The sequence below is a fragment of the Bacillus rossius genome, chromosome 6, assembly GCF_032445375.1.
Source record: "Bacillus rossius redtenbacheri isolate Brsri chromosome 6, Brsri_v3, whole genome shotgun sequence".
NCBI classification, from domain to species: Eukaryota; Metazoa; Arthropoda; class Insecta; order Phasmatodea; family Bacillidae; genus Bacillus; species Bacillus rossius.
This window is the reverse complement of record NC_086334.1, coordinates 14823725-14837229: the sequence shown is the minus strand read 5'-3', so window position 1 is coordinate 14837229 and position 13505 is coordinate 14823725. Positions and strand designations below refer to the sequence as shown.

Below are 13505 nucleotides of genomic sequence, written 5' to 3'. Positions count from 1 at the left end.
GTCGTTCCTTCGATAACATCACATTTGGAACTACTATTCCGGCGAACATTCTTTCGGAACTCTGGCTTATTTTTAAATTTATATCAGCACCGTCTCAAACATAACAACTCTAGCGGCTTTGCTCGCCGATAATTCGTTCTAGGAGAGTGATAAAATAATTCAGCAACTAGCGTCAAAAGCAGCACCGTGTTAATCACTCTTTACCGAACTTATGGCGACCATTCGCGAGCAAGTGTGAAGCCACATTTTTTTTTTTTTCATTTATGGTGTGTAGCCGAACTACATCCCAATGGCTTTTATGTAAACCGAGAACGCAGGCCTGTATAGGTCGGAGTGAAAGGTAGTAAAGTTTTTGATACAGACCTCCAGCCGCCACAGGGATTGGCACTAACAAAAATAAAAAGAGACTAAACTGAATCAAACCGCCAGAGGCAATATGGTACCAACATATTTGTACATCTCAAACAACGATGATAACCGACACATCAAACATATATTTATTTAATAATAACACATGCCAAACCAGGTATTTAATCAGGTAGAATGGATCGCTTATTTTATAAGGTAGGTTCTGGTAGATTATTTTTTATGAGATCAGAAGAACTGATTACAGTAGCGAAGTACTGTCTCACTCATCGTTAATTATTATACAGTAAAAGGCAATTCATTGTTGTAGTTATCAATTTATCTTATAATAATCGTGAAAAGTGAGAAAATATCTAATGTTTGCATTCTTAAAGATAAAAATACATGGAATAAATTAAACAAACATTCATTATTATATAAATGGGTATAAATGAGTAAAACATTTTAAAATTTTAATGTGACTAAAAAGAGGGGATGTGGGGGTGCGACAGTACGCTTCGCATACAAAAAGGTGCATATTTTATTTCTATACATTAAAAAAAAAAACAAATCATACTTGGCAATATGAACCAGTGTTAAGTCTAGAAAGAATTATAAGCATGCTAATGGTACTTATTGTTTTTTTTTTACTTCCCACAGGTACACTTCCATTTTCCGAAACAGGCAAAGAGGACCACAGAACGAAGGACTAGAAGAGACTCGAACGAAGTTTGAACGTCCGAAATATGTTACCATTCAGAGAAACAGGTTAGAAACATTCTACCTCTGATTACAATTTAATGATCTTCAATAAATATTTTAATATTTACATTCCTTTAGAATATTTATTTAATTATTTTTAAGACTACGTAAATAATTTCCTCCAGATTTACTGCCGACAAGCTGCTCTGCTAATTACATTATTGTAAACGATGTTATTGTTCGCGCACAACAAAATGTTACGTTGCCATGTTATAATTTTTTCCACAGACCTTCCACAACTGCCCCGGAGACAGAGGACGATGAAGATCTGGACGACGATGAATATGATGATGATGAGGACGAGGGGGAGGAGAAACCTGTGGCAGAAAAGCCCGAGACGTCGAGGGCGGCTGCCAGGGAATACGTGAACATCCGTCGCGAGAGGCCTCAGAGAGTGGAGGAAACCGACGCCACGACCCCTAAGTATGTCTGTGTCAAGCGGTGTTTGTTTCGTATTTTTGTTTTGTCATGTTTTTGTCTCGTTTCAACTGTTGTGCTGAATTTTTTTTGGGCTCAATATTTTTGTGCTTTCATCATTTGTGTTTTTTTTTATTTTTTTTTCCTTTCTTTAATCAATTTTTCTTTGTTTCTCTTTGTTTGTTGGCCATATTACTGTTATGGAATATTATGTGTTGGTCATATCCCGTTGACAACAGAAATTTTTTTTGCTTAGTTTGTGTTTTTTGTCTTTTAGGTTTTTTTTTTTTTAGTTTTCTTCTACAGAAAAAGTGCTTCGCAAAGGCGTATGTCCAAAAGCTTACATCCTGTCAAGCAGTAGGGATTCAAACGATCAAACCGATTGTTCAAAAATAAGACTAAAAAAATCAAATAAATAGTAGAAAATATTTTATTTTTATTGAAACTATTAATTACATGTGATTAACTCATTTTTATAGAGTTAGATAAAAAAAAAGCGTATGAATTTAGTGTTTGTTGAGTACAATTTTATATATTAAAATATCTAAGGCAGGAGATTGAATTTAACTTTTGTGACTTATAAATTGATTTGCTACAAAATAATTGATAGTTTATTTTATTGTCTTAACAAACTAATTTAATATAATAATGAATAATTAATTTTTAAATAACGTTTTTTTTCTTCTCTGTAAACTCACTACACATTAAATATGTTATTTTTATATTTTCAATACAATATTTTTAACCTACCTTTATAATTAGAAAATTAATTTTGTTTGCACTTTAGATACACAACGATCCAGAGAAACAAATCACGCCCAGTCGAAGAAAACGAACCAGATGAACAAGAGACGCCTAAAACGTCTCCAGTTCGTAGTAGTGGTGAGAGTAAGAGTGACGACGAAGAAGAATTTCCTGCAGCCAGCAGTGATACTGATGTGGAAAAATCCCCTAAAGAAATACCTTCCCCTAAACGTCCTTCAAGGTTGAATATCATTAACAAAAAGGGGAGGAAAGAGACGGAGGTAGTTCCGGAGGTCGAGAAGGAAACAGAAGCACCTGTAGTCAAGGTTAGTGCGGAGAGAAAATACATTGATGCTGCTTCCATTCGTAGTGATCCCTTCAGTAGGTTTGATCAAAACGAACATAGCGAAACCACGACTTCACTTCCCTTGACTAGGGACTTCCTCTTGACGTCAACACACAGACAGGTGTCAGATGCAACTATCGACCAGGTGAGTGATGTACCATTGCTAAACAATTACTTGAACACTGTTAGGTTCCGAAGTACCACTGATAAACCAAGCATCTACTTGGACGACCAAAGCTATCCATCTATCAGCCCTTTACCTGACGAATACATTTCAGATATCAGTGACGCTCAGGAAGTCAATATAGTTGTAGCTCGAAGTCCTGTTCCACCTAAAAGTAGTGTTAGTAATGGATTTCCCCTTTATTCTACTCCCATGCCACCTATAACATCCCCTGAGTCAAAAACAGAAAATATGCCACAAGTATTCAGCCCTTCTGTTGAAACCAATACTGAAAGTTTGGACTCCACCTTAGTTTTGGCCAAAGAACAAACAGAAGAAACCACGACTAGAAGAAGGGGTACAACTCTTCCCACGATAATATTTGCTTCGTCTACAACACAATTTCCAAAACTATTTTCTAGGCATTCATTTTCATCAAGAAGGCGAAGTACTACTACTGTAGCTACCATAGCTGCAACAGACCAGGTTTCACTTTCTACTTCAAACTACTTTAGAGACATTGCATCCAGCTCTCCTAAGAAAGGTCTCAGGCCATCACATCATTTCTTTCCTAAGTTGAGAAAAAATTCTACAGTAGTTGTCACCACTAATGATGTACTGACCCCAAAGTTAGTAAATACACAATCATCTGTACTTGCTCAAGAGTCACTTCAAGAAAATGTAACTAAACTAGAAGAAGAAAAAGCTCTTGAAGAACCTACTGGCAATCAGTATTATCCTGACACATATTTAACAACTGAAGTCCAACTGAATAATACGTCAAGTCTCGTAAAAGAGTTTGACGAGAAAATACCAAAACACACAGAAATGGAAATAGATTCAGTTAATGGTTACTCATCTTATCCAGAAGAACCAGTACCAACATATAACAGTGTCGTTCCTATATATCCTACAGAATTTTTAGAAAATACCAAAGTACCAAATAAAATTAATTCTGATGAGCCAGAAATATTGTATGATTTTAATTATACATCGGTAACTGATTACAGTGGTTTATCAATTCATGAAAATACCAGAGACACAAACAGTACTAGATATAAACTGTCAAGTTCTGATAACAAAGTTGATTTTCTTTTACAAAGTGGTTCTGGTAGCAAAGATTTAAAATCAGAGTTTAAAAAAGGCAAATCATCATATGAAACCACACTTAATGAGTCTTTAACATCATCCGATGAAAACATTTCAAATATTCAGGTAAATAATTTACCAACAACCATCCAGCACACATTAACTGAAAATCAACCAAATAAATTGAAAATTCCTCTAACAGTGGCAGCAATCACCTCTACAGTTACTCCCACAGAGTTATATTTTGATTCGGAAACAACAATGGCCACAGTTATCGAAACTCTTCCACCGCCTACTACAACACATTTAACTCCAACTGTAACTCGAGTCGTTACTTCTGTAACTGAGTCGGGAACAACAGAGCGACAAAGAATAGCAGTGAACAGAGTCCCTTACAGATCACTTATAGCTGCTATAAGAGGTAAACAACAGATGCCTTCAAGTAATGCAGATCTATATGACACAACATTTCCTACCTCCTTTTCAGATAATGCCACTGACTTAAATCTGCTACCACCAACGACAGCAGAACCGAGTACCTCCAAACAGCGATTTAGGTACATCACTACGGCGGACATATTCAGTGGATCACCGGAACCGAAAATCGAAAAAATAATGGAGGTTAACAGAATAACAACTGTGACCGTTAAGGCAGATAGTCAATCATTCCTTACCAGATATTTTACCAGAGAACAAACGACTATGCATACAGATTTACAAGATACAGAAAAGGGAGTTCAAGCGAACACAGATGAAAAACACACACCTGTAATAAATTCAGATAATAGCGACAATACAACTGACAGTCTTTTTGGACTCGATAGAACTGAAACAACTGAGACAGCAATCCTACCAACAACCGAGCTACATATAAAAGAAAATAAAGACTTGGTAACTGAATTATCATTCCCAGTATTTGAAACAGATGGTGAAAAGTTAGCAAATGACAGTTATTCAGATTCAAATGCTATTAATGATACTAATCTAAATGTATTTACAGAAGATACCACCTCAACCAGCTCTACTACTCCGATAAGCACATTAGTTGAACGTGCGAGAACCAGAAGTCCTGGATTCAGGAGAAGGACTACAGAAAGGCCAACTGTTTCAAAGGGCACTGAGACACCTTCACCAGTTAAAGTATATAGGAAACCATCGCGTACAAGAAATCGCCAATACAGGCCAAGTACAACAGTGGCTCCTACAGAAACAGCAGACCCATTATTGGTAAAATTAAGGCGAACAAATCGTCCTCTGAACACATCAAGATCAGATAGTGATACTGCAAGGAAACGTGGAGGTTTTTCTAGGCGTAGAATTTATAGAGTCTCTTCGACCACTGAAACTCCTATTACAGTGGAATCTAACAATACAGAAGATACATCAGGTAATAAAGATAGCATTCTAAAAGACTATACCAGAGGTCGCGTTTATCGACTGCCTTACAAATCTACAACTGAAAATATATTCACTCTAGAGTTACAAACTGTAGGCCTAAACTATTTAGGAAATGACAGCAGTAGTTCCACAGATGTTCTAAATGGAGACAGTTTTATATCGCTTGAAGTTACCACTATGTCAGTAACAGAAAATAATCTTCTCACAAACCCTACATTTGCCAACGACACTAGGCACACGTTTACACAGGGAATACCCGAGGAAAGTTCCACTCATACTTCACAGGAAGAAGTCACAAACAAATTTATGCATGAAAACTCTTATCAAGAAAAATACAACACTAGTGAGCCCACTTTCGATTCATTTCAAACTACTGTGCCAAGTAAGAAGATTAAAAGTAATAAAAATACATATTACAGTGATGAGATTGAACCCTCGACTATAAAACCAACTTTAGACATTCCGATAGAACCAAACAATTTTGCTGTCCAAGAGTCTTCAGAATCAATGTCAACAGAAAACAAAAGTCGAGAATCAATTACAGAAAATTTTCGTGTATACGCCACCGAGTTACCACATACTGCTTTTACAGAGGAAATATTAAGTACCTCAGTACCAACAATAATAACTCAAAGTAATATTAATGAAACCAAAACACACAATTATAATCATGTTACAGTCACAGACAAGGATGTACTCACGAACACAAACGAAACAAGACCACATCGGAAAAAAATGGTAGTTAAGAAACGGAGGAGACGTCCAACAGAAGAATCCAATACTGATGTAGAAAATAAAGAAAATGAAGTAAATAAACTAATCAAAAATTCTAAAGAGGACAAAGATGTTATTCAGGAAAAAGGAGAGAGTCTCGCCGTTCTGGAAGACACCAATCGCAATTATATTTCTACAGAATCTTCTTTTAGTGCCGAATTCTATTCGACAGCTGACAATAATGGAGATCAGTTCGTGAAACTTTCCATTTTAAACAAATTAAATCCTAATTTACCTCCGGGACAAGTGCCGGTTACCGGTAGCGATTATATAGAATCAACCGATTTCAGTGATTACGATAAGTATTCGTCTAAAGAATATTACGACCCGAAAATCACTACAAACACGGTGACGAGATCCCCATCCAGGTTTACGTATAGTTCTAGTGAGACATCAAACGAAGTGCAGGATGATGCCAGTGCACCTTCAGAGCTCTCAGGAGGAGGGTTCCCGAGCCGAAAGACCCAATTCGGGCCTGATGACATAGAGGCGACTGACACGTCCTCCCGTGAACGGGGTAGAGGGAGCTCTAGGTTCCGAGCCCAAGCGAAGAACTCCGAGAAGAACCAGGATGCCATCAGACGGAGGAAAGTGGTGAGGAAGCAGCGGCCCGAAGCTGTGACTGACGTGGAAGTTACTGACGAAGAGGTATGAGAACACCACTTTTATTCGCTATCTTCGCTCTCAATCACTAACCACATCTTCAAGTTAACAATGGATTTTTGGGCAAAAAGATCTACTGCTTGTAGTTTTGTTGGGCCACTCATCGGTTCGAATGAATGACTGAACTGGATGTGTGCTGCTCTTGGGAGATCGCTTCGTAAATTTCAAGAGGTTTAATGTGCTTTACGCTGCATTAAAGAATAAGAAATTAACATTAATGTGGCTTATGAACTAACGAAAGTAGATTGTGTAGACACTGTATCATCTTTGTCACATTGGAACAACTCTCTATGCATAATTTGATGGTAGAAAACAAATTGTTAATGGTTACCGAAATGCTTCATTGGGACTAGTTTAAGCTTGTACTCTTCTTGTGGACATGGAAGAAATATGACTGGCCTTATGGAGAAAAATATACTGGACGGACTAACATATTAATGATTTCTATTTTCCTTTAACATTTACTAAACACGGAAGAATTAATGACAAAAATTTAAATGACAATCTCCTTTAAAAAAACAGGTTTTAACATAGTCAGTGCATGTTATCAATTATATAGTAATATTATTTTATACGAAAATTTAGTAATATGATTCAAAATACTAACCCATATAAAAAGAATATATGGATGGTGTTATGCAAAAATGAGTTAACCAACAAAAGGAAAAAAAGTTATTGAAATAATTCTGTACGTAAAATGACACTTTTAATTGAGCTAATTTTTTTTAACCGACATTCCTTGCTACTTCTGCCATCTTGAGACCAAACATTCAACGCACTGCCACAATAGCGGTTATTGTGTGTTCAACTTTGAGCTCAATTTACTCAGTTGAAAATGTTTGTGGGTTGAACCATTTTTACATAACACCGTCCATATAATGAATGGTACTCTTTAGTGTTTATATTATTAATGGTAATAATGAACAATAAACTCCACTTACTTTAAAGTAATAGCTAAATTAATGTGTGATTAGTGCAGAAATTTAAATGCTTTTTTAAGAATATGCATATAAATAAAAAACACTCGTGTTATTTCCTCAATACGCTCATAAACATTTTGTTATAGTTATGTACGGTAATATGTTGACATAAAAGAGTTACAATAACTACTTCATATTGCGTAAAATAAATTTAAAACTAATTTTATTTCATTCAGTCTCGTGCATTCCAGGTTTTTACATTAAATTGATGGAATGCAATTCATTAATTGATTGTGTAAGAAGAACATTAACCCCGAATCAATTGTAATACATATTAAACAGTAGTAAATGTTACAATTTACAGGTAAATAACCTTAAAAATTTTCAACAAAATAAATGTAATTGGTTTCAGATATGAAAAAGTAAATTTCCCAGTGAAATTGTACAAGTAAATAAATATTTGTACAATCATTCCACCAATAAAACAGGTCTGCTATTGACACACAAGTTTTGATTATCCCACACTCTCTCAAAAGTTTAGAATTTCAGTTAAGTAGGTATTTTTGAGATACGGTTCTATATTTCCTTACGTTTGAACGAATAATTTTTGTGATGCACTTGCAACACAGAAGCTTGTTCTTGTGGACATGTGTTGTCGCACTGCGTACCTCCGTGCGATGAGGCTCAGCTCGTGGACTCTTGAGGTGAAGTGGAGGTCGCGCGACGTGCAAGTGTCTGTTCCCCGCAGGCGAGCCCCGTGAACATCACGACGAGGCCGTTCGGCCGACAGCGAACGCCGGGCACCTTGTTCAGCCCCCGGCAGAGGCAGCGGGCCACCACGCCGCTCCCGGCGGCGGCGGCGGAGGCCGCGACCACGGCCGCCCCCAGGCAGTCCTCCGGGGCCCAGAGGCGGGTGGTGAAGAGGAGGAAGTTCGGCCCCCGCGGCCAGTCCACCACCGGGGCGCCTCAGCCCGCCGCGACGAGCCCAGGGGCTGAGGACCCCCAGACCCAGGGTGAGCGCATCTTCTCCCCATACGCCTAGTCGTGCTAGGGATCAGTAGGGACCTGTAAAATTCGCGGATTCATTTCGCGATAGGATAGAGTCCAAATACTTTTGACATTATTTTGCTTCAGTGATTGGGCCACAGTTTATCTGAAGGACTCTGGGCCAATGGAAAATCTTTAACAGAAGAATTTGCGAATCACGATCATTCCAGACAACAGGTGTTACGAGTTGGTAACCAATCAGCAGATGTAATTTGCACGAGTGCATAAAGGATCATGGAGTCTATCCTTTAGGGATTTGAAATCACGAATTTTACAGGTCTCTAGGGATCAGCAATGCATGTAACGTATGCTTCGTTCAAGGTGTTGGCCAGCCACAGCAGCAAATTGATGCCATGACAAACTCCCCTATCTTAAATTTGGGTAAAATTACGTTAAGTTGGGCCAAAGTAAGACATACATAGACACAGGAGAAACCATCGGCACAGTCGTACGGGTGCAATAGGCATGCATTAACAGTGCAGGAATATACAGGGTGAAAAGTTGGTCAGAATAGAAAGGAGTCTACCACGCAGTGGATTTTTGCAATTGGACCAAAGTCTGGTGTTTTTTTTTTTTTTTTTTTTTTTAACCAGTTCTGGATATTTATTTCGTAACCAGGGATGCAAGCTCCCCTGCGTGTGGGTGGTTACATTCACCACCTACCGGGCCTCCACGCACCTTCACCATCCAGCAACCAGAGATTGGAGCAAGTGTGTGGAGATAAGATGCAACCCACACATCTGTACGGCTAGGAGGACACCTTACATTTTTGTAGACTTGACCTCGAGGGAGATTTGGATGGACAACCATATGGGTCTGACAGGTGACACTGATATACTCTCCTAAGGTTTACAAATCCCATAGGATCTACAGATCTGACCATTTTTGACCATATCTACCTGCCTGCGAAAACATCAGAGCCGTTGATTACCGAGTATCAGGACTCGTAACAAAAAAAGCAGAAGACAGATTTTTTAAATTTAATAATTCATCGGGTTGAAAATAAAACCACACATTACGAAAACTCTACCAATGTCTAGGGTTTGAATTAATTAGATTTAACATCTCATTAACATAGAGTTCATTGGAGAATATGAGGGGTGCTAAAATATTTGATTGAAGAATTGGCAACATTGAGGGGAAAATAGTACCCCCTCCCCCCTAAAGAAAGCACTGACATGTAACAGTATATTCACTTCCTTCAACATTAAAAAAAAAAAAAAAAAATCCGCGTTGGACACCACTTGAGATCTCATGTGGGTCGCCTTGTTTTAAGGTGAATGGCATGGGCTCTTAGCCCTCCTACAGTGTGCCGTAAAACATTTAGTTTATACAGGTTCAGCAAAGTGGTGTTTTTGGGAGGAATCAGGTTATTAATCTCTGTCCAAACCATTCTGATTGCTGATTTTCTGAAATACCTCCAGACAAATGTTGGGTGTTTGTAGTTTCCATCAAGAAAATTCCTAACATAGATTTTCCCGAATTGTGTTCGTTTGATCTGTCAGTCTCTAGTCTCTCGGAGTAAAGTAACAATGGTCGAGTGGTCATATTACTGGGGGAAAAAAATTAGAACCCTGGTTTAATTTCCGGCAACGCATAACATAACTGTCGTAACAAGTGGTAAACATGGTATGTTGAGCCGTGGGCCCGTGTATTATCTTGGAGTGCTCCCAAACTGTCAGTATGAAGCAAGGCGGAGCAGTTGTAAGACATTAAACTTTCAATATGTAGGCCCGGGTTCAAATCCTGGTACGGCCATCCTGATTTAGGTTTTCGCTGGTTTCCCTCTGTGCATTTCTGGAGTAAATCCTTAATATAGGAAAAGGCCAATTTGTCTCTCAATATACCTAGTCTATATTGTTGTGTGTTTTTATCGTTAATAACTTTGTTCCCGAGACACTAAAGCGAAATAAATAAAAGTACCATGTTGCTGATCTATTCCATCATTTCACCATTTAAACGTAAATTTTTTTTATCGTAACAGACTATTCTTTAACCCAAAATTCACTCTCTCGCAGTCGACGAACTTTTAATCCATAATGCACTTCAATCCTGTCAACCAGAATTTAACTCATGATTTGACTCCAACATTGTGAACAAGATTTTAAGCCATAATTCACTTCCGCGCTGTCGATGAGCCTTAATACTATGGTTCACTACCTCACTTTCGACGAGCCTTAAACCCATAATGCACTGTCGAACTGTCAACGAGACTAACTCATGATCCACTCCCTCATTGTCGACGAGCCTTAAACCCATAATGCACTGTCGAACTGTCAACGAGACTAACTCATGATCCACTCCCTCATTGTCGACGAGCCTTAAACCCATAATGCACTGTCGAACTGTCAACGAGACTAACTCATGATCCACTCCCTCATTGTCGACGAGCCTTAAACCCATAAAGCACTGTCTCGAACAGTCAACGAGACTAGGGCCCTCAGTTCACTTCCTCAGGGTCGTCTGTACCGAGCTCGTGCGCGTGTGGCTGTCCTCAGGAACGACGAGCAGGGGCGAAGCGGCGGCGACGACGACGACGGCGGCGGCTCCCGCGCGCAAGTTCGCGTTCCCCAGGCGGCGGCCGGCGGCGGGCGACGACCCGCCCACCACGGCGACCCCGGCGACGGCGGAGGGCGACGCCGTGGTGCAGCCGTCGGCGCTGGTGGAGGACACGCGGGCGCCCGGCGAGGCGCTGCCCGACCTGGCGCACCCGGCCGTGGCGGCCATCGCGCAGCTCGCCACGCAGCCGCCGCCCCCGGGGGCGGCGCCGGAGGCGGGCGAGGCATTGACCAGGGCGGCCGCCCCGCAGCCCACCGGTGAGTAGCGCGCGGTGCCTGCCGGCAACACTGTCAGAACACGGTATTGAATCACTCGGAATTACATTGGTGAAACATGTATCGTATGTGAATAACTAAGAGGAACCATGGTCGTTGCCGGGGGGGGGGGGGGGGTTAGAGGTTCAAACTCCCTCCCCCCTTAGCAACAAATCGTTAATTAATTTCTTATTCATCACTCAAACAAATTTCATATTAAAATTAATTAAATTTTTTTCCCTTATAATATTTAAATTTAAGTACCGAAAACTGCTAAAATAGCACTATTTTACACCTTAAAATCAAAATTTTCCCGTGGGAGGACCCCCGGACCCCAAGCTTTAATACGTGGCGGGGGGGGGGGGGGGCATGCTTCTTAACACCCCCCATACACAAATCCTGGCTACGCCACTGGTCAGAACACTGTATTGAATCACTCGGAATTACGTTGGTGAAACATGTATCGCATGTGAATAACTAAAAGGAACAGAAAGCATTTCCCGAAACATCGAAAATGGTTCGATGTAGAAGCTTCATGTGTTTGAGAGTACTGTATCCATTGCGTTATTATTTATGCCATTGCCAAGATTCAATTATTACTGTCTTTGTTGTGCTAGAGCTATTTGCCCATATATATTAGTGTTGTCCTTAATTTTTCATTAAATATTATATAAATATGAAATTTAAAAAAAAAAATTTCTTTGCGAAATTTACGAACACACTATCTGTTTTTAGCATTCAATCCGAAATACAATCTGCACATTTAGTATATCCCAATCAAACTTAATTCTCTAAAAAAAAAATTTGTGCTAAGTGTTTTAGTTTAGACAAGATTGGCAATGAATCATAACACATATTGTTCTAATGTGTTGTTAGTTAGAACAGGAATAGGACAGGCTATGTTTGAGTTCAGTTTAGCTACTTTTTGTTGTTTTGTTGGCAGGTTAAGTTTGTTTTTTTTAGGTCATGTTTACAGTTATGGCCACGGTAACTTTAAGTCTTTAGTATTTTTTATAATTTGCGTGGTTTTAAAAATTGTACATGGAGTAATGAAAAGAGGCCACGACTAAATCATTTTACTCGTGGCCCTTAGATTCTCTCAACGATCCTGCATGAGATGATGTACAGAATGTCCATAAAAGAATATCCCAGTTTCCATGGTATAGTAAAACAGTTTAATTTAGTCAAGTTACAATGAATAGTACATCAAATTGAAGGTAAATCGACCTACTTTTTCTTCCAAATGTTCACTATGTGCAACTTTAGTTATACGGCACACATCCAACCTGAAGTCAAATTCTTCCCAAACTTTGGTTAACAAGTCCGGAGTAATGGACGCAATGGTCTCTCCAATTCTGTGTCTCAAATCTAGCAAAGCATTAGGTAGCGGCGGAAGGTAGACACGATCTTTTATACAGCCCCAAAGGAGGAAAAAAATCTCATTGCGTTATTTCAGGTGTACGTGGAAGCTAGAAAAAAAAAGCTCTGTAGTCTCGACCATAAAGACCAATCCAGCGGCCAGGGACTTCGATTTTCAACCACTCTCGTAAAAAGAGATTCCAATGGGGGAGTTGTTCCATCCTGTTGCCAAAAAAAGTTTACAGGTTCGCCCTCTCCTAGTTGGGGAAACATATATATTATTTCAACATATGTGGCACAGTAGTACTCGCGCATGCGCTTATCTCAAACTGTGTGAGTTACTCTTTAATTACGACCTTGAGCCAACACACTGCAGTTGACATACTGGGTCATCGTGTTATGGACCTGCTGTATATTTGGGGAGGGCATGTCAGATGCAGTGGCGGATCCAAGTTGGGGGGGGGGGGCACCAGGGGCAAGTGCCCTCCCCCCCTTCCCCGAAAATCCAGTTGTCTGAACATTAATATTGCCGACAAAAATGATTGTTTCTGAAACCAATAAATTTTTTTAATATAATTAATGAATTTCTTGTGGAATCATAAAAATCAGGTGGTTGGACGTTACGTGTAGCGTGAGTAGATTAAACACAAAATTTAGTAATTTTA

The 13505-nt window shown here is 39.4% G+C and overlaps 1 protein-coding gene across 1 annotated transcript in view; it reads left to right on the top strand.

The window, feature by feature from the left end:
• Nucleotides 1-13505, top strand: part of LOC134533391 (uncharacterized) — a 128080-nt gene that overhangs the window by 112033 nt on the left and 2542 nt on the right. Inside the window, exons 14-18 of the mRNA XM_063370912.1 lie at nt 1006-1113; nt 1336-1530; nt 2312-2594; nt 8370-8634; nt 11167-11484. Of these exons, the coding sequence (XP_063226982.1) occupies nt 1006-1113; nt 1336-1530; nt 2312-2594; nt 8370-8634; nt 11167-11484 (1169 nt within the window). The remainder of the gene's footprint in view (nt 1-1005; nt 1114-1335; nt 1531-2311; nt 2595-8369; nt 8635-11166; nt 11485-13505) is intronic.